The sequence below is a fragment of the Elephas maximus genome, chromosome 19 (assembly GCF_024166365.1).
Source record: "Elephas maximus indicus isolate mEleMax1 chromosome 19, mEleMax1 primary haplotype, whole genome shotgun sequence".
Lineage (NCBI taxonomy): Eukaryota > Metazoa > Chordata > Mammalia > Proboscidea > Elephantidae > Elephas > Elephas maximus.
In genome coordinates, this window is record NC_064837.1 from 65,912,659 (window position 1) to 65,931,081 (window position 18,423).

General features: G+C 56.5%; 2 protein-coding genes and 1 long non-coding RNA gene across 8 annotated transcripts in view; 2 read left to right on the forward strand and 1 right to left on the reverse strand.

The window, feature by feature from the left end:
- The window catches only part of RECQL5 (RecQ like helicase 5), a 32,047-nt gene that overhangs the window by 4,052 nt on the left and 9,572 nt on the right, over positions 1 to 18,423 (reverse strand). For both annotated transcript variants that reach the window (XM_049859648.1, XM_049859647.1), the window contains one exon: positions 221 to 439. In XM_049859648.1, the coding sequence (XP_049715605.1) occupies positions 221 to 439 (219 nt within the window). The remainder of the gene's footprint in view (positions 1 to 220; positions 440 to 18,423) is intronic.
- On the forward strand, positions 2,455 to 12,743 carry SMIM5 (small integral membrane protein 5). 5 transcript variants are annotated; one of them, XM_049859649.1, is made up of 3 exons: positions 2,455 to 2,776; positions 7,859 to 8,088; positions 8,473 to 12,743. In XM_049859649.1, the coding sequence occupies exons 2-3, from the start codon at positions 7,962 to 7,964 to the stop codon at positions 8,580 to 8,582; spliced, it is 237 nt and encodes a 78-aa protein (XP_049715606.1). In that variant the 5' UTR covers positions 2,455 to 2,776; positions 7,859 to 7,961; the 3' UTR covers positions 8,583 to 12,743. The 5 variants fall into 5 exon arrangements, with proteins under 5 accessions (XP_049715606.1, XP_049715607.1, XP_049715609.1 ...); XM_049859650.1 differs by having other exon boundaries at positions 7,935 to 8,088; XM_049859652.1 differs by having other exon boundaries at positions 7,940 to 8,088.
- On the forward strand, positions 12,783 to 14,853 carry LOC126062283 (uncharacterized). Its single transcript, XR_007514008.1, has 3 exons — positions 12,783 to 12,928; positions 13,787 to 13,985; positions 14,349 to 14,853. It is a non-coding gene; the product is annotated as an uncharacterized LOC126062283 (long non-coding RNA).

Here is an 18,423-nt window from a genome sequence, read left to right on the forward strand (position 1 = left end):
CCCTCAACCAGCCTCTGGCAGGTGGTGGGGTCCCTGCCATCCCCGACAGCTCTCTCACAGCCTACCCTCAGGTGCTCAGGGCCACGCCAGGGTCCAGAACCCAATGTGGCCCACAGGGCCGGGGCGGATGACAGTATTAGGTCACCTCTGGTCTGCCCTTGGCATCAGGGGAGAACAGACTCTTCCCATCGGCTGGGGCCGTGGACTCATGACCCCTCACCTGCTAAAGCCCCCGTAGCCCCTGCGGCCTCCCTCGTACAGCTCAGGGTCAAAGCCATTCCCCTGGGGAGGCCTGATGCAGGTCCTGCTCCAGCTGCTACTGCGCTCCACAGCGTCCAGCTGCCTCCGCACAGCCTCAGGGTTCTGGCAGTGGTCGCAGCCTCTGGTGCAGGTCGGGGGTGCATCCCCAAAGTACTTGGCGATAGCAGCGTGGCGACACCTGGGGCAGTGGCATAGCAGAGGTAACGGGTAAGGAGCCCAGGCCAGTGATGCTCACTCACCCCATACCTCCACCCCGGCGAGTGTCCCTTGCATCAGGCTCCACGCCAGCACTTCACCTGCCTCACCACCCATGGCAGCCTTGATTCCCATGTGCCACATGGGAACATCCAGAGGAGCCTGGCTGAGCCTCCACTTTGAAGTGCTTCTCCAGGGGTTACTCCTCTGGCCCATGAGGCTTCCCCCATTCTCAGACAGTGGCACCCAGGAGAGCTGGGGCTCTGGGCTGACTAAGGGTGTATCCTTAGGGAAAACATGGTCTCATCTTTTAACAAGGGCCAGAGAAGCGCCGCCGACCTCATGGGGCCAAGTAGGAAGCAAACAAGATAATGCTCTGTGGCGCTCTGCACAGGGCCTTGCACACAGCAGGTGGCTGGGCTGGGACAACCAAGCCCCACTCTTAAGCCCTGGTCTGGGGGCAGAAGATGGAGGGGCAGCAGGAAGGGGTCCCACTCCCCTCAGCACTCTGCTTTGCTTCTGGCTCTTGGTCTCTTCCTTGTTGTCCCCACCAAGCCTCTGCACGCAGGGACACAGGTGATCCTGACAGCCGGCCACTGGTGAGGGCCCAGCCAGTCTCCTCATCTCACCTTCCACTGCCCCACCCTGTCACAGCCCTGGTGAGGTGACAGCTGGGAGCAGGCAGCAGCCCCCTGAAGCTCTGGCTCTCCTATGATTCCCCAGGCTGGGGACAGAGGTCAATCCTGGGACAGGTGAGAGGCCCGGAAGGGGACACTGGCTTTATCAGGGCTTTGACAGTAGTCACTTCTGCCGTCTGGAATCCAGCACAGGGTAGGAGGCCCGAGAGGAGATGCCAGAGCAGAGACAGGGCCGCCAGGCACCGCAGCCCAGAGACAAGAACAGTTGGTGTCCAAGGCTCTGACTGAACTCCTCTCAAAGTGAGCCTGCCAGGGACCACAGGCAGTACTTGGGACCAAGACCCCAGAGGCAGGCTCCAGGGACAACAGCTGACTGTTAACACCCCTGTGGGGGAGGGTCTGGTACATTTTATTTGGCCAAGTGGAGAAGGCAGCTCTAAGGCCAGACTAGGGCTTCAGAGAGCAGTGGATGCCATGGCCACCAGAGGGTGCTGTTCCTGATGCCTCGGCTCCACTCAGGGACTCTTCTGTTGGTTCTGTCGGTGCAGGGGCCGAATCTGTACCCTTCAAGCCCCCCCTCCACCCAAGTGGGTCTTCTACACAGTGCCTGCCTGTCCTGCTCCGAGAGGCTTTGGCATCTGAGTGCGGGGTGGGGGGCGCAGGCTGGTTGCCTCCCCTCAACCCCCTCTATCTGGCCCTGATTCACTAGGGTTTTGACTCAGACTCAAAGGGCTCCATTGACAGCAGGCTGGGGTCAGTCCTCTTCCTGTTCCGGGCGTGCCCTGGCCTGCTGGGTGGCCCCCGCCCTGGACCCCTCCCTGAGAACCAGCTGAGGACGGGAGCCAGCCCACACAGCCCTGCAGACACTGTGCTTTGGCACACAGAGCCCAGCGGGTTTCCTTCCTCTCCTCCCAGGGCCCTGAGGAATGGGAAGCTCCTCCCTGGCCTGCAGGCCTCCTTGGACACCTAAGTTCTTCCCCAAGATGCCTCTGGATGCCAGAGGCAGCTCCTCCACTATTTACTTTCCTTTCAAGAGAGGCCAGAGGAAGGTCCCGGCAGGGAGTGGCCTGAGGAACAGGGCAGGATGGTCAGGGGACAGAGGGCAAGGGCCTGGCAGGGAGATGTCCACTGGGGTTGCGGGGCAAGAACTGGGGCTGCTCGGTTTCCCTCCCTCCCTCCCTCCCTCCACACCCTTAGGTAGAGCGTCCCTGGGGTCATCTCTGCCTAGAAACACGACCTCTCCTTCCATCAGTGCACAGCCAGCCCAGCCCAGGACCGGCCCCTGGCGCTCACCACACACAGGCCGCAGAGGGCGGAGGAGTGGGAGGGGAGAAGGGACGGAGACAAGCCGTCGGAAGAGGCCTGCAGAGGCCTTTTACACAGTGGAGTCACCGGTGCTGGGGAGCAGCCTGCGCTGGGCACAGCCTATGCAATTTGACACTTGGATCTCCAGGACGACCAACAACAAAAAAGCCAAGACAGCTGGCTGTCAGCGGCCAGGCTCTGCATGAGGGGAAGCGCTGAGGGGCGCAACAGTGGGTCAGAAAAGAGGTGTTCGAGGAGGAAGTAAAGGTGGAAGTACGAGAAGAAAGAGGGACGGCCAAGAGCTGAGAAGGCAAGTGGGGGCTTGGTACACGGGGTGCTCCTGTGCAAGGCCCCCTGCCCCAACACCTGAGCTCCTGGTGAGTGGTGCTGGGTGGGGTGACAGGCCACCAACTGCATGACAACAGGGAGAAGGCACCTGGGGGTGCATCTAGTTGGGGTCTCTGGGCAGGGAGCCAGGAAGCCTCCCGTTCAAAGCAAGCCACCCTCTGTCAGGAGGGACACCCCACTCAGAGGGGCTCCTCCTCTGCTTGTGCCATGCCGGGCACAAAGGGCCTGCTTACTCTGCAGATTCGGCTAAGCCTTTTCCATTCAGGGGGCTTAAGAGTGGGGATTGGTTGCCCCAGCCCAGCCACCATGTGTGCACTGAGCTGCCCTTCCCCAGGATCGAGGCAGATGAGATGGGCTCTCCCTGTGCCCTGCTGGCTTCCCCATAGAGGTGCTTAGGAGGGTCTGCCCAGCCAGCTTGCAAACCCCCAGGATACGCAGGGCCCGAAGCGGCTCTGGTCTACTGTCTCCGGGGCTGGAACAGCCCAGGCACCTCAGTGGGGCTCGGCTACTTCTGCCAGGCTGCCCTCAGCTCAGGCTCTGCCCACTTAGGTCCCGTGAGTACTAACACCTCCCTGCTGGCAGTGAGCCCCAAACTCTGCCCCAGGAATGCGAGAGGTCTCTAAACCACAGGGTCAGGTGGGGGAAGGTGACAGTGGAAATGAGGCTGGGGGAGGCACCACCCTGGTGCCTGGGCTCTGCTGCCGCCACTGTGGGGCTGGCTCTAGCCGCCCTCCCACAGCACCACGAGCAGCCCCTGTGGGCCAGGCCCTGGAGCCCCGCTACTGGTGCCACCCCTTACCCGTCCTCACGCCAGGGTCAGCCCCCCTCCACCACATCCCCCAGCTGTTTTCCTCAGAGCAAACAAGCTGGTATCTAATAAGTAAGGAAAACAACCTCCTAAAGAAAACCAAGGATCAGTCCAAGTATTCTTGGCTCGGCAGAGGCTGTGGGGTTTGGCCTGGGCTGGTGGCTGGGCGAAGAAACTCCTGCAGCAATGGGACCCACATGGCTGACCGGGGACAGAAGCCGGGCTGACGTGAGGCGGTGGCGGGAGGGTCAGGCGAGGGAGGGTATGGCGGGAGCCGCTACGACATCTGCTGGCATGTGTCTGTGAGCCACGCTGGCAGGCCAGGGTCTGCCATCCCTGCACGCTACAGGGCAGACGGAGGTCTGCTCCGGGGTCCCTTGAACATGTTCCCTGAGCTGGGAGGGCAGAGGGGGATGCCCAGCAGTGCAGGGAAGGGCCCCCTGCCCTGGAAAGCTACAGGCTGGGTGAGTGGGGACCGAGAAGAGCCAGCAGCAACTCTTCATCTCAAGTCAGGGCTGAGGCAGGAAGCAGTCGTCAAACACTCAGCATGGCTCATGGTGGGCACCGGTGCCTGTGGTCAGGCCTCTGGGCCCACGAGTCATCCACAACTGTCAGTTCCGCCTCATTCTAGCGATTGCTCCAGCAAGATAACACGTGTGGCATGTGTGGCCAAAGCCCACAATAAAAAACTGGGCAGAAACGAGCAGCCCTCTGTGGCCCTGAGCCATTGCAGCGCGCAGTGGCACTTATCAGCCACAGCACGCCTGCCCTCTCCTCACCGGGAGCTGGGAAGGGAAGCACTGACTCTGCAAGGAGACCGGGAAGCCCAGCACCCAGGCAGCTGTCTGGCCTGTAGGATGCCCATCTGCACCACCACTAGGCTCTCTGTGCCAGGAGATGCCACACCAAGGAATGTCTCCAGCCCCTTGGTTCTACCAGCTCCCTCTCTGTCCTGGTCCCCCGTCTCCTCTGCTCCCATTGCAGCCGGTGGCGGCACCCTCAGAGGCTGCGGAAGGACTGCACAGGCAGCCCGGGCTGCAGGAGGGCCTGATGGCTGCTCTCCATGGGGCCTGTGGCTGCCTCTTGGGGAAGCTCTGAGCCTGAGAAGCTCTAAGCCAGGCACTACCGAGGCTTCCCTGGCTTACAGACAGAATGACGGTTCTGGAGGAAGGAGTGTGCTGATCCTGAGCTAGAGAGACTGGAAAGACACAGAGCTGTCAGTAGCCTGACTGGGCTTCCCTGCCTTCCTCCCTCCAAACCTGGAGGCCAAGGGGACGAGGGCCGGCGGCCAGACCAAGGTCTGCATTTCCCCCGGGGTTCCTTCAGGGCACATACCACTCGGTCACCTGACTCGGGTTATATTGGGCAGCCAGGCTTCTAGCACTCCCTTGGACTTGCTGTAAATAACCTGCTGGGCAGAGTGCTGGGGGCCTAGTGGAATGTGCCTCTCTCCAGAGCGGGAGCAGGACAGGGCCTGGATCCCTTCAGCACCCCACGCCCCCAGGGGCCCAAGCCTGCCGCCACAAGAAACCAGCAGAAAGCAGATGGGGCAGAGACACCGTCTCCTCTCACACGTGTGACAGAACTGGCGCACAGCCCTGGTCAGACCCCCGAGCTGGCCTTCCAGCTGGCTAATTCAGGACAGGGTGGTCGGCCCTCGAGAGGCCCTGGATGCAAGGCCATGACGCCTCCCACGGGTGTGGACCAGTTCTCCCAGAGCCCCAGCGTCCCTGGTTTCAGAACTCCCAGAGGATGGCTAGCTTTCTATCCAAAGCTTCTGACCCACACACCTGCCTTTGCTGCCAGCAAACTCCGCCTCAGCCCAGCCTTCCTGCTCCCTTCTGGGAGACCTCAGTCCCCATCCTGACCCACTCTCCATGGCCGCGTCTCCTCAATTGCGGTATGAGGGTGCCCTCTGTCTCTCCTGGGGTCTCTGGGTGTGAGAGCTCACGGTGAGAACAAGCCTGCCCTCCAACCCTCCTCTGAGGAGCATCTCTGTGGGGCCACATTAGGCCTCTCAGGCCCAGGGCCAGCAAGCTGAAGAGGCCGGAGCAAGGACGGCGAATCAGGAGGAGAAGAGCGCCCAGCTCTGCAATGTGCACATGAACCCCCAGGCTTCAGGCAGCACCCTTAGTCCCTCCTCCAACAGTGAGGTGACAGGGCCCCATGCACCTGGAAACCTGGGGGACTAGATGGCACAGAGGCCCCAGAACAAGGGAGGGCCGGCCTCCTACCATGTGCACCAGCTGGAGGAGGAGTCCCTTTGTCTGCCTAGTGGACCAGGTCTATGCTTAGGCTAACACGGCACACAAGACCTGCCTCTTTGGCGACAAGTATCACATGCAGTCCTCAGAGACTGGGGGGTGGGGGGCTCCAACCTGGCGAGATAAAAAAATCATTGCCACCAAAGTTACCTCTGACTCACAGTGACCCTACAGGACAAAGTAGAACTGCCCCTATAGGGTTTCCAAGGCTGTAATCTTTACCAAAGCAGATTGTCACATCTTCCTCCCACAGAGCATATGGTAGGTTTGAACTGCTGACCTTTTGGTTAGCAGCTGAGCCCTTAACCACTGTGCCACCAGGATAAGAGACGTGCCCATTCAAAGCTATGCTCTGGACTCTCGTGCTGGGGTAACGTATCTTGCTGGTCAATGAGCAGCCTGCCCATGATGCCACTAGCATGGTGCAGGGGGAGGGGCGGTGGCTGGGACCCCTTTCCTGCTATGCGACTTGGCTAAGTCGCTCGACCCCTCCAGGCCTCAGTTTCCCACATGTAAAAGAAACATGGCTGTAACAGAGGATCTGAGGTGCTCTGGGATGCTCTGCCTCTTAGCATATTTGACAACTGGGACCCTAATCTCCTCCTCACCCCTAGCCCAGGGGTAAGGCGTGAGAGAAGCTAGGGGAATCTGACTCAAGGAGCCTCCCACCTGGGACAGGAAACCCCACCTACCTTTCTACAGCGCCCCCCTGCCTGCAACCTCCATCATTACTTTAAAAAACAGTCCCTCAGCTCCAGCTTGCCCCGGACATCTTCCTTCAATACATACACCGTAAATATCCAGGGAACAAAGGCGGCAGATGAAACTCCCTAAAGGTGCTGTGGGAGGGCTGGTTGACTGTACGGGGGCAGTGACACCTCTGATGCCAGTGAGACCCAAAGGTGGCATGAACATGTGAAGGGTCGGTGAGGTGACCTTCCAGCTGGTTGGTTCTAAGCAGCTGCAACAGGGGCAGCAGCACCAGAGTGACTGGCTTCTCAAACTGCAGTCACCTTGGAAGAATCAGAGCAGAGGGCCCACCTGCCCAGCTAGGGCGAGGGACAAGGTGGGCAATGATGCAAGCGGTGGCCTGGCACCAGCCCCTGCCTGTCTGTTCTGCCCCCTGGATGAGTCTCTGTGTGGTGGGATGGTTCAGGCTGGTAGACACAAGCTGCCCCTGGTCCCTCTCCTCAGAGGCACTGGCTCCCTCAGCCCACAGGAGGAGGTGGGGGAAAGTGTGCTCTGATGCACCACATGGCCCACCTCAGACTCGGGCCTGGACCTTCCCCTTCTGCCTCCCGAGACAGGAGGCAGCTCTGATCACAGGCTTGGAAAGCTGAGCTGCCACATACCTGCGCCAGAGTGGGTGCGGGGCAGGCTAGAGCCGGCAGGGGATGAACTGGCCTGACCAGTCCTGGAACTCACGGCCAATCCCAGCCTGAGTGAGGGCCTCTTGGCAAAAATTGGAGGGATGCTGTGGCATCTCTCTATCCTCCCAGGAGAAAGGAGTATGAGTAAAGAAATTGGGCTGGTAGGGAAGGTCTTTAGGCCAATGGGAGAGGTGGGGAGCCCCGGGGGGGGGGCTCAAGTGTGCATCCTCGAAGGCAGGACACTTCCCCAAATCCATTCTCACCCATGGCTGACCCTGGACCAATGCTCCCACGACCCTGCACATGACGAGGAGCACAAGCTCCCGGCGGGATCTGGGGGGAGGCACCCAAAGCACTGAACGACCCATGGGCCAACAGGGAAACGTGCCAGTCAGGGGCGCGTGACGGAATCTCAGAGTAGTCTCGGGACAAGGGAATGCAGCCATGAAGTCATCCATCTTGCAGCCAGAAAATTCTCTGACCTTGGCCAGTGGGCAGAGCCTCCAGTGCCCCACTCCGCTGAGCAGCAGCCCTCCAGCTTCACTCCCCCTGGGCAGTGCCAGCTAGGTGGGGGCCGAGGGCCACGGCTTAGCAGAGGGCCCCCACTCCCTCCCTCCCTTGTGAGCCACCAGGGAGCAATGGGTGAGACCAGACCAACTCGTTCCACAGGTGGAGGGCGGTGAGAGGGTGGCTCTCGGAGTGTGCTGCCAGCCCCAGGAAACGTCAGGTGCTCTCTCTGCCTTAGCACAGCCTGGCGGGCGCCTGGCGTACCATGGTGGCCCCCAGCTTCGCGCAAGAGATGCATGCCATGGGTGAGAAGCTGCTGCTCAAGCTGCAGAGGCTGCCTCAGGCGGAGCCCGTGGAGGTGGTGGCCTTCTCTGTCATCCTCCTTTTTGTAGGTAAGTTGGGGAAGCCCCGCCAGGGCTGGGGGTTCCCAGACGGAGGGGGACAGAGTGGTCGAGGAGAAGCAGACAAAGGACTTCCCCGCATTGTCTGGCAGGCAGGTTAAGCTCATGAGGAAAGGGGACCCCATCCCTGCTGCTTAAGTGACACGCAGGGTGGGGACCACCGCCCAGCAGCACCCAACACTCCTATCCCAGGACAAAATAAAGCTCTGGGCAGTGGAGGAGAAAGAGATGACTCCCATCAGACTTGGGGTTTCTGGCCACTGAACAGGCCTTGAGAACGGCCTGCCACACTTCCAGAGGCTTCCTCCCGAGGGTTCCTCCTCCCCGCTTTCTGAGTTCCCTGTGCTCTCTACCTCCTCCCTCCCTAACCTCCAGCTGCAGTCCTGCTGCTTCTACTCATTGCCTGCAGCTACTGCTGCGCCCACTGCTGCTGCCCCCGGCAGCGTGGCAGGAAGATCCAAGTGCGGCCCATGACCCCACCGTAAGAGATGGTGGGATGAGCGAGGAGAAACTGGAGAGGAGCCTGCCGCGGCCTGGGCTCCAGCCACGACACAGGCGATCTGCCACCCTGCAGCCCTCAGCCCAGGACAGACAGCCACTGACCCGGCTCGGGCCCCGCCCAGGCATCTGGACACCAGAGCCTTCTGAGAACACAGGACTGTTCCAGGCACAAACTTCTCAGCTCCCAGTGAACACCAGGTGCCGAAGAGGCGGCAGCTGTCTCAAAACTGAGTACACCACCCTGCATTCTTTGCCTACTTGTGCTTTCTGACAAAACAGGGAAGCAGGGCCCCATCTCTTGAGGGAGAAGAGCCCACTGCACCTGTGGGGAGCTGGCCCTGAGGGTTCTGCCAAAGAGCTGGCGCAAGCCAATCAGAGGGACATCGTGCAGTAACTACTGGACGCCAAGATCCCTGCCCAAGTGGGAACATGTCAGTCAGTATTCTACTTCAGTGCTTGCCTGCTTCTTTCCAAGTAAAAGCTTTTAGTTACGTGTTTCTGCGGCACCAGACTCCCTGCAGGTTGGGCTGGGCTCCAGGCATGGGAGGGCGGTGTGCCAGAACTCCAGGGTGTGACCAGAGACCGGCCTTCCCAGGCCCCTGTGCTCCCTGTGCCCGTGAGAGTTGGAAAACATGCAGGCAGGGGTGACATGGAGGGATGGGAGAGAATGCCCCGCGAGGGAGGGGTAACCTGTCATGTGAGGGCTGCCACTTCTCTCTGGCACCCAGACACCTGCCCTGAGCGCCAGGGCTGTTGAGCCCAGGCAGGTGCCAGGCTCAGGAGCCACGGAACACTTTTGCCTGCCATTCACTTCCCCGCAAGCCCCACCAGCAGGTTCAGGTGACTGGGCCTCCCCAAACTTCTGAAGTAAGAGAAGAGGAGTACAGTCCCTAGTGTTGTCTGGAGCCTGCATGCTGACCCCCTTGCCCTTATGACACCTGTTTATGTATCAAACTGTCAGGGTTCAAATCCTCACTCCGCCACTGATTGGCTGAGTGCCTGCAGGCACGCAACATCACCCCTGTGCCACCGTGTCTTCCCTGTGATGCGTGCACCTCCTGCCAAAGACACAATTGTGTGGATAAACTGAGATGACCTATGTCAGGCGTTTGGCACATGCTGGGCATACTGGGAGGGCTCCATAAACATGAGCCATCATTATGTTTGCCCCTCTAAAGACAGCAGCATCAACCCAAAGCCACAGGGTCCTCATGCTGATGACTGGTCCTGTGAAATGCAATACCCTTCCTGTCCCCTCCCCCGAGTTTACTTTGTCTTTCAGAGACCTTTACAGGTGGAATGACAAGCCCAGGAATGTGGCAAGGGGAGGCACAAGGCTCCATCAATGCCAATGGGGCAGGGCAGAGCATCCACAGCACTCCCCCCTGTCCCCACGGGTCCCCCAGAGCCACAAATAGTCAGTTTTCTACATGTTTCTGTCATCTTGGGCCATGCAGCCCAAGCCTGGGCTACGGGGGAGGGGAGCTCTGTTCACCAGAAAACAGTCAGTGGGCAGGGGATGCCAGCCCTGCTCTCTCCAGCTGGTGATCCAGGCTGCACCAGCAGGGACAGGCTGGGCAGGTGACGCACTGGTTTCACATCCTGGCTGGTTTCACTTCCTGGTTTCCACAGACTTGCCCAACAGGTTTAGGGTGAAGACCCAGAGAGGAAGTGTTTCCACACAAAATATAAAAATTCAAGAATGTGCCTTACCCTCACCACCACCAAAGAATGGAATCCATGATGATGATGATGGCAATAATGATAATGGTGATGATGATGGTTATGGTGGTGATGGTGATGAGGGTGTTGGTGATGACGGTGATGGTGAGGATGGCGATAATGATGGCGGTGATGGTGACAGTGGTGGTAACAGGGAGCCAGTGCTCACTGAGGGCTGACACCTGCTCAGGCATTGCTTTAATGAGCACTTTGATGTAGATAAATTCATTGAATCATCACCACACCTCAACGGGGTAGATACCATCATCACCCCTGTATTTCAGAGGTGAGGATGTGGAGCCTTGGCAATGCAGGGTGACTTGTCTCAGTGCAGCTAGCTAAAAGTGGTACAGCCGGCCTGAGCCCAGCCCACCTGGCTCCAGAGCCCTGCTCTGAACTCTACACTCAGGGCACCTGGCCTCCCAGGTGAAGTACAGATAAAGCTCTTGTTCCATACCCTCCATCAACCAGCCCTACACCCCAAATACACACACCCCAAACTCTGTCTCAAAATCGCCTTCCTATCTATCAGTGGGTGGAACCCAGCAGGTAGGGGCTGGGTGGGGTCCACCCAGGTCTCCTCCCAGAAGAAAAACAGGCTCAGGGCTGGGCAGGGATGCGGAAGCCCCGCCTTCTTCAGTCCCAGCACTGCCACCAAGGCTGGAGGGTGTCCAGGAACCCTCGGCTCAGTGCTGCTGCCCAATTCCCAGCTGACTTTTCCTTTGACGAGTGTTGCTCAGCACTGAAAATGTCCCCCTTGAGGCTCTTTGCTAGAAAAGCTTCTGGTTGTCTGGCCCAGCAGTGGGGAGTAGGGCATGGACAAGCGGATGTCGACCAACGGAGTAGTGGTTCATTCACATCCTCCTTCTCCATGCCAGGCAGGATGTGATACTGAGTCCAATAAGGTGCTGCCCTTGCCCTCAGAGGGCTTACCCCTCCCCACACAGTGGGCCCGGGCACCGATGGCTTCCCCCAGTGTTGGGCACAGTCCCGGGCAGGCTCAAATCACATTCAGTAACAAGCCATGTTTGACCCAGCTGACAGCAGCCTAGGGCACACATCCCCGGACGGGCAGTCCTTGGCATGGGAGTCTCCGGGGAGGATGGGCATGGAGAGGAGGTACCAATTCCCAACTGGGGTCCTGACCTAGAAAAAAATCAACAGAGAGGCCCAGCAAGGGGCTGCAGACCTGGGCTGCCCAAAACAGATGGTGGCCACGGAAGATGGTGGCCACAGGCTTCGTTATGGGTCTGAAGAACGTGTGACCCATTCTGGCCGCCACACCTGTCAAGCCACCCTTGGAGTTTGTGTGGGATCACCGCTAGCAGCGTCCTAGCCGGCCTCCATCTGATCTCCCGAGCCTCTCCAGGCCTCCCCACCTGGGGCCTTTCTGCTCCATCACACAGAGGCCTTCTTCTTTCGGTTCTTCAAAACGACTTCATCCCACACTTAGGGTCTGCACATTTTACTGTCTGTACATTACCAAAAAACCCAAACCAGGTGCCACTGAGTCACCTCTGACTCATGGCGACCCCATGTGTGTCAAAGTAGAACTGTGCTCCAAAGGGCTTTCGATGGTCGGTTTTTCAGAAGCAGATCTCCAGGTCTTTACCGCAAGGCAACTCTGGGTAGATTCAAACCACCAGCATTGCAGTTGGTAGCCAAGTGCATTAACAATTTCTGCTACCTGGGGACTCCGTCTGTAAATATTAGAAACTAAAACAAAGCCACCAGTGCAAGAATCTCATCAGCAAAACTTGGCAGAGCTTGTGCAAAACTGTTTTCTTAAAGTTAAACCCTAACATTTGAAAGCAACCTACAATAAAAACCTTCCCAACACCTTACTTGCTTATGGGTGATACAAGTTTCAGATCATAAAACATGGAGGACAAAATTAATTTGCCCTTAAAAAAAGTTCTCCCACTCTCCTTGGGACCTGGTCCCTCCCACAGAACACTATCCCCCTAATTCTGACGTGCTTAAGTATTCTTCACGTCTCAACACAAACATCACTTCTTTACGGGTGAGCCCCCCACACCCTCAGGCTGTACGTGCCCGTAGCATTGGCCACCTCTCCCCATCATGGCTTTCTCTTCATAGCTTCCATTACAGTAGAATTCATCTGCAAAGTCGGCTGACGCAACTTTTGTGTACACGACACATCCTTCTCTGTACGTCTCACTTTACATTAAAACGTTAATACAAATACAATAAATACACTCATCTGTTCCTTAACCAGTTTTCTGATATAGGGCCAGAGGCTTTTCTCTGAGCCCAGGTCTGCTGGCCAGAAACCTGAGTTGTCTGTTTTCTAGGTTGGTTTCTTTAAAGCAGAACAAGAACGTAAAAGACACTTATCTGCAAAGTAATCTGACTGTGAGATCTTGGTGGACTTTTACAAAATGGCCCCAATGTTTTACAACTGTTTTGTCCACACCATTTTGACAGGGATACCATGTGAGTAATTCCAAAGTCATGCCAAAGTGTTCAAATAGAACAACTTTCTTTCTTTACTCGCTCAGCAGTACAGTGTGGTTCTTACAAGCGCAGACTCTGGACAGTTGGGTTCAAGCCTCGACTCAGTCACTCATTAGCTGCATAAATTTGGGTGAGTTCCTTAATCTCTTTGTGCCTGTTTCCCATCTGAAAACTGGGATTTGGGTTATTCCGGTTGTTTCATTTGTTTATGTAGTGTTAAATTCCATCGGCTGATTACACTAACAAGGGCGGCTATCACGAACAGGTTCCCCGACAAACAAGTGACTCTTGAGCATCTTAACTGATAAGCTGAGTACATGGTGCTGGAGACTAGCCCACAGGCGGCGGACACTCAGCACGCCAACGGATGTCCGTCCGTATGTTTTACAAGGGACACGGACGGCATCAGGCAAGCCAGGGGTTAGTTAAGCCCGTGCTAGTTAGGGATGATTTCATTGAGCTTATTTATCGTCTGTCTCATTCAACCCTAGATGCACACTAAAATCACTGAGGAGCATTTAAAAAATACAGGTGCCCTGGCACCCTGAGACTAAGTGGTACGAGGCAGGGCCTGGACATCAGCATTTCGGAACACTCCCAGATGATTCTAGCACGCAGGCTAGAGCACCAGCACGTGAGAACATGAGCTCCAGGGGGCAGGGCCTGTGGCTCTTGATTCACAACTGGACTTAGTGCCCAGCACAGTTCCTAGTCATCGCAGGTGCTCAAATCACAGCCTTCAAAGGAATGGTGGCCAGTGGGTTTCACACACCAGGGCCTGTGCTCCATTCCCTCTTGCTAGCTTCTCTCTCTCACCAGTGGGTAGAAACCAACCATAAGCAGCAGCACCAAGGCAGACAAAGGCACCAAGGGAGAAGCTGGGCCACTCCAGGAGCCAGGGGCCTCCGTGGAGATAAACACTTCCACCCAGCGCTAGTTCCAGGAGGTGCCAGCCAGCACTTCGTTAATCATTCACCCCAAACCGCAGGAAACAAGTGGACTATGAGGCGGTGCCAGCCCCAGGGTGCCCCGAGCTCTGTCAAGTCCTCTCAGTCAGCAGGCCATCTGGACGGAGAAGAGAACAAGACCCAGCCCCAAGTGAGGGGGTGGCCTGGGCGAAACCCTGATCCAGCCTCTTCCCACCCACCGCAGGACTTCCTCCTCTCAGGGAGAACTCTTTAACACAGGTACCCTGAATAGCCACCCAAAATGACATCACAAAAAGACGGGGCACAACTGAGGGGGCAAGTGTGAAAGACAGAAAGAGAACTGGGTTGCTGGGCAACAGGCCCTAGCCCAGCTTTGTCTGGCTTTGGGGATGGCAATGAGGGTCTTTCAGGACAGTGGCAACGTTAACACCTGTCCCCCTACCAGCTGCTTCTTTGAGTCAGGGCGAGGCTCTGGTCATCTGTTGGCCTCTTTTGCTTGGGCCTCCCCGAAGTGTGGGGCCTGTGGGGCCACCCTAGTCTGCCTTCCTGCAGATCACAGGAAAGGTAACTGGAGAATCAGGTCACCACTCCTTTCTTCTCTACCTTGCCTCACTTCTACAGGCTGCAGGCTCCAGCTGGGCAACGTTAGAGCCACTTGGAGAAGACTGGTTAGTCCCTCTGCTTTCCGCTGCCTCCTGGGATGTTCATGGGGCCTCAGCTTGAGGCAGGCCGCTCCTTCACTCCTATGCTGATCTCTCAAGAAGCCTCCAAAATGTCTGGCAAATGGGGCAGGAAACGCAGGGTGGCTCTAGGGTAGATCTCTTTAGATTCTAGCTGAGTAGGTCGCAGGGGCAACAGAGAACATCCTTGATTCTCTTGAGGCCAGAGGCAGCCTCTCCTGGGGCCATCCCTGCTCCTGTTCCTACAGAGCAGGAAATGCCACCTATTGCTGCCCAGAGGCATTAGCCCACAGACTTGCTGCCCCTCCTTGTCCAGGAGTTGCAGAAGCCAGCGACTGTCCTTGAGACTGTTCAGAACAGGTCAGGGGACTGGACAGTCAGAGCCGGGATGGGGCCTGGAAGTGCTCTGTGCTCAGGGCCAATCTCTCCTCTCTTCTAGGTTCCCATGGGTGACTTGATAGCAAGTCTGGATCGAAGCTGGAAAGCTGAGTTCTGGCAAAACCCCTGGGACCTGGGAGGCCTGATTGTGATTTGCTTATTCCTCACCACGGTCCTCTTTCTCATCTTGTTTGCTATTGTGTTTGGTTTACTCCCTCCATTTGCTACGTCCAATCCCTGTGAAGAGAAGAAATCTGGGTCCCTGAGGGTTACGGAGGCATCAGAGGAGGTAGGCTGACCTGCTCAGCCTTACCAGCAGCCGTCCCCTCTGGCTCGGGGACTAAGTCCTTGTTTCTTCTTCTCCTTTAGGAATGAAGCCAGTCGAATGTGGGCTCTGGCTTAGGGGTTTGCCAGAGTAGCCAGGTAGAAAGGCTGGTCTGAGACTGACTGAGGGCCTCTGCACCCTGCTGCCAGCAGACACCTGAGAGCACATGAAGGGCTCCCGCGCTGCCTCAGGTGAAAGCAGTGATGGCCAGCCAGGCCCTCTCATGCACTCACAGGCTCAGCCAGAACTCTGCAAGGTGCGGCAGAAGAGAAACACAAAACAACCAGATCAAGTAAAAATTCCTTTTTAAATCTGTTAACTCGTGAGAACTCATTTTCTGTCCAGATGGAGCATGAGGGTGACCTTCCCTGCTAGGCCTGCGTGGTCTGGCCACTGCCTGCTCTCCAGCCAGACCTCCCCCTCCCCCGTTCTTGGCATTTCTTTCAGTTCTTGAATATGCCGTGTTCTCTGGGACCTCTGCACGCACTCTTTCCGTTAACGGGGGTCCTCCCCTCATGTCACACCTCACTCCTTGACCCAGCTTCAGTTCTCAGTCCACCCCTCATGTCCTCGGGTAGGTCTTCCCCGACACCCAAGGCTGGGGAAGGGCCACCTGTCATACGCTCTCAAAACACCATGTACCTTTTCTTCGAAGCCTTGAACAACCTAGAATTATACATTTTTAGGCGTTTATCTGATGTCTTCCCACTTGGACGAGCGCCATAAAAGCATGGGCTGGGTCTCCTTCTGCTTACCAGTGTACCCCCGACGCCAAAAGCACGGTGCCTGGCAGAAAATCGGTATCAATCCCTATTTGTTGCTTGAACAAATGAGTGAATGAACAAACGAGAGAACAAATGGATAAATGGGAGGATGCTGGACTGCTGGATTCCCTGAACCCGGAGCTCCCAGGAGACGACGGAGTTGATTCAATCCCGGCCTAAAATCCCAGCCATTCTCCAACTCAGAAAAAGCCCCCAGGCCTCCAGGCCTGATGCTGTGCTAGACCTGGTTACTATTCCCTGTGACACTACCGGATAAAAACTCTGTCATGAATAATCAATGCTTCTCAGCCATGGCTGTACCTCTGAGGAGGCAGCTATCTGCAGAGAAGGGGGAAAACCACAGGCCACCCCACCCGGCTCATTCACGTGGACCTCAGCCTCTTCACATTGGTCCCAAAGACCTGGGTATCCCTCCCAGGGCCCACCTCCCCATGCATCAGACCCCACAACAGCTGCCTTTGAAGCAATGTACTCGCCTCTTCTGAGTCCTGAGGGCCAGCTCTGTACCTCCATGCCAGGTGCTCTCCACACTGATCGCCTGTGGGAGCAGCTGCGTCATCCTCAACCTCAAACCAGGGCTATTCTTAGAAAGGCGGCAAACATCTGGTAGGGGAGGGTCTTTTTCCTCACACACTACACACATTTATGCAACAAACATTCCCTTTCATCCAAGGAGCAATTTCGAACCCAGCCAAGCCAGCAGTGTTTAATCCACGCAGGGCCTGGAGGTCCTGGAATCTGGAAGCCTCATATGTAGAAATGAGGCTGCACCTGGGGCAGCGGCGACTGGGGTAGTGGGGACCATCACATGGACTCCCCAGGCCATTGGTGCTCTAAGAAGCCCCAGCTCCCCACAAGAGAGAGGAGGAGTAAGGGGAGTGGCTCCTAAGGGACTCTCTCTCCATGCCTGGTGGGCTGCTTAGAGAGCAGGCTTTGGGCTGTAGCAGAGATAAGCCCAATGAGGGTCACGAAAATGAGGGAAACCCTCCGTGAGACAGGCTGACACAAAAGTTGCAACAATGGGCTTAGACATACCAACAGTCATGAGGATGGCGCAGGATGGGACAATGACTCATTGTTATACATAAGGTCGCCATGAGCCAGGGCCTGCTCGATGGCATCCAAGAACAACAACCCCCAGAGAGTGCCAAAGAGCCTCAGATTCATCCCAAGACAAGAACCCAGCCAGGTTATTTCCAGCCGAGGGGACTCTGACAACTGGCAAGAATACTGGCCCTTTCATTCCTCACCAGAGAGCTTTGCTCAGGAGCCCAAAAAGGCCCAATACGGTGACTCCCTGTACTAATACCTGAAAAGGGCTGCTGGTCACAATGGCTGTGAGCAACGGTGGGCCTGGTTCTACAGCCAACCCCCTCTGCAAGGTATGGTCTCACCACAGAGGCCAAAATAGAGATGGCTGTATGGAGAAGGAAGGAGTCCTGGTGGCACAATGGTTATGTACCCAGCTGCTAACCTAAACATCGGTAGTTTGAACCCACCAGCCACTCCAAGGGAGAAAGATGTTGCAGTCTGCTTCTGTAAAGATTACAGTCTTGGAAACCCTATGGGGCAGTTCTACTCTGTCCTATAGGGTCACTATGAGTCGGAATCAACTCAACATCAACAGGGTTGGTTTCATTTTGATTTAGAGAAGGAAAAAGCTTCAGTCCAGGAGCCACCAACTCATGAGAGCCAGTGGGAACAACAGCTGACCCCAGGAGGAGGCGGGAATCAAAACTTACAGCCCAAACAAATCTATCTGGGAAAAGTACAGCCAGAATGCTCCTTAGAAGCAAGAATGGCGAGCTTTGTCACATATACTTTGGACATGTTACCAGGAGGGACCAGTCCCTGGAGAAGGACATCATGTTTGGTAAAGTGGAGGGTCAGAGAAAAAGAGGAACCGCCTCAATGAGATGGATCGGCCCAGTGGCTGCAACAGTGGCCTCAATCACAGCAATGACCGTGAGGATGGCGCAGGACCAGGTAGTGTTTTTTCTGTTGTACACAGGAGCGCTCTGAGTCGGAACCGACTCGATGGCACCTAACAACAACAGTTTCCAGAGGAGAGTCCTAGACATTGGCCAGATGCCAGCACCATGTACTTAATTAGCACCAAGCTTCCAGAACCTCGTCTCACAAACCTAAGATGGCCCAGGTGTGTGAAAATCAGAGCCCCAGGTTTAGTAACATTTCTCTCTACCATGAGCTTTGCAACCTTGAACGCTCTCGACCTTGGTCTAGTCATCTATAAATCTGAAGCAATAATTCTGCCTCATCTACCTCACAGGGTTATTTAGAACCCGTGAGATCAGATGAGTCAAAGTACCACACAAAGTACCACACAACTGCAAGGCGTTCCCAGCTTACGAAGAATCTCCCTGGGATATGATGTCCCTCGCACCATGCACACACAAAGCTGTACCTGCCCGATGGCAGAACCGCCCCAAGAATGTCAATCAATGACCTTGTTCCTTCCTGTCAGGACCTTTCCCCTAATAAATACGGTTTTGGCCATTGTTCAGGGA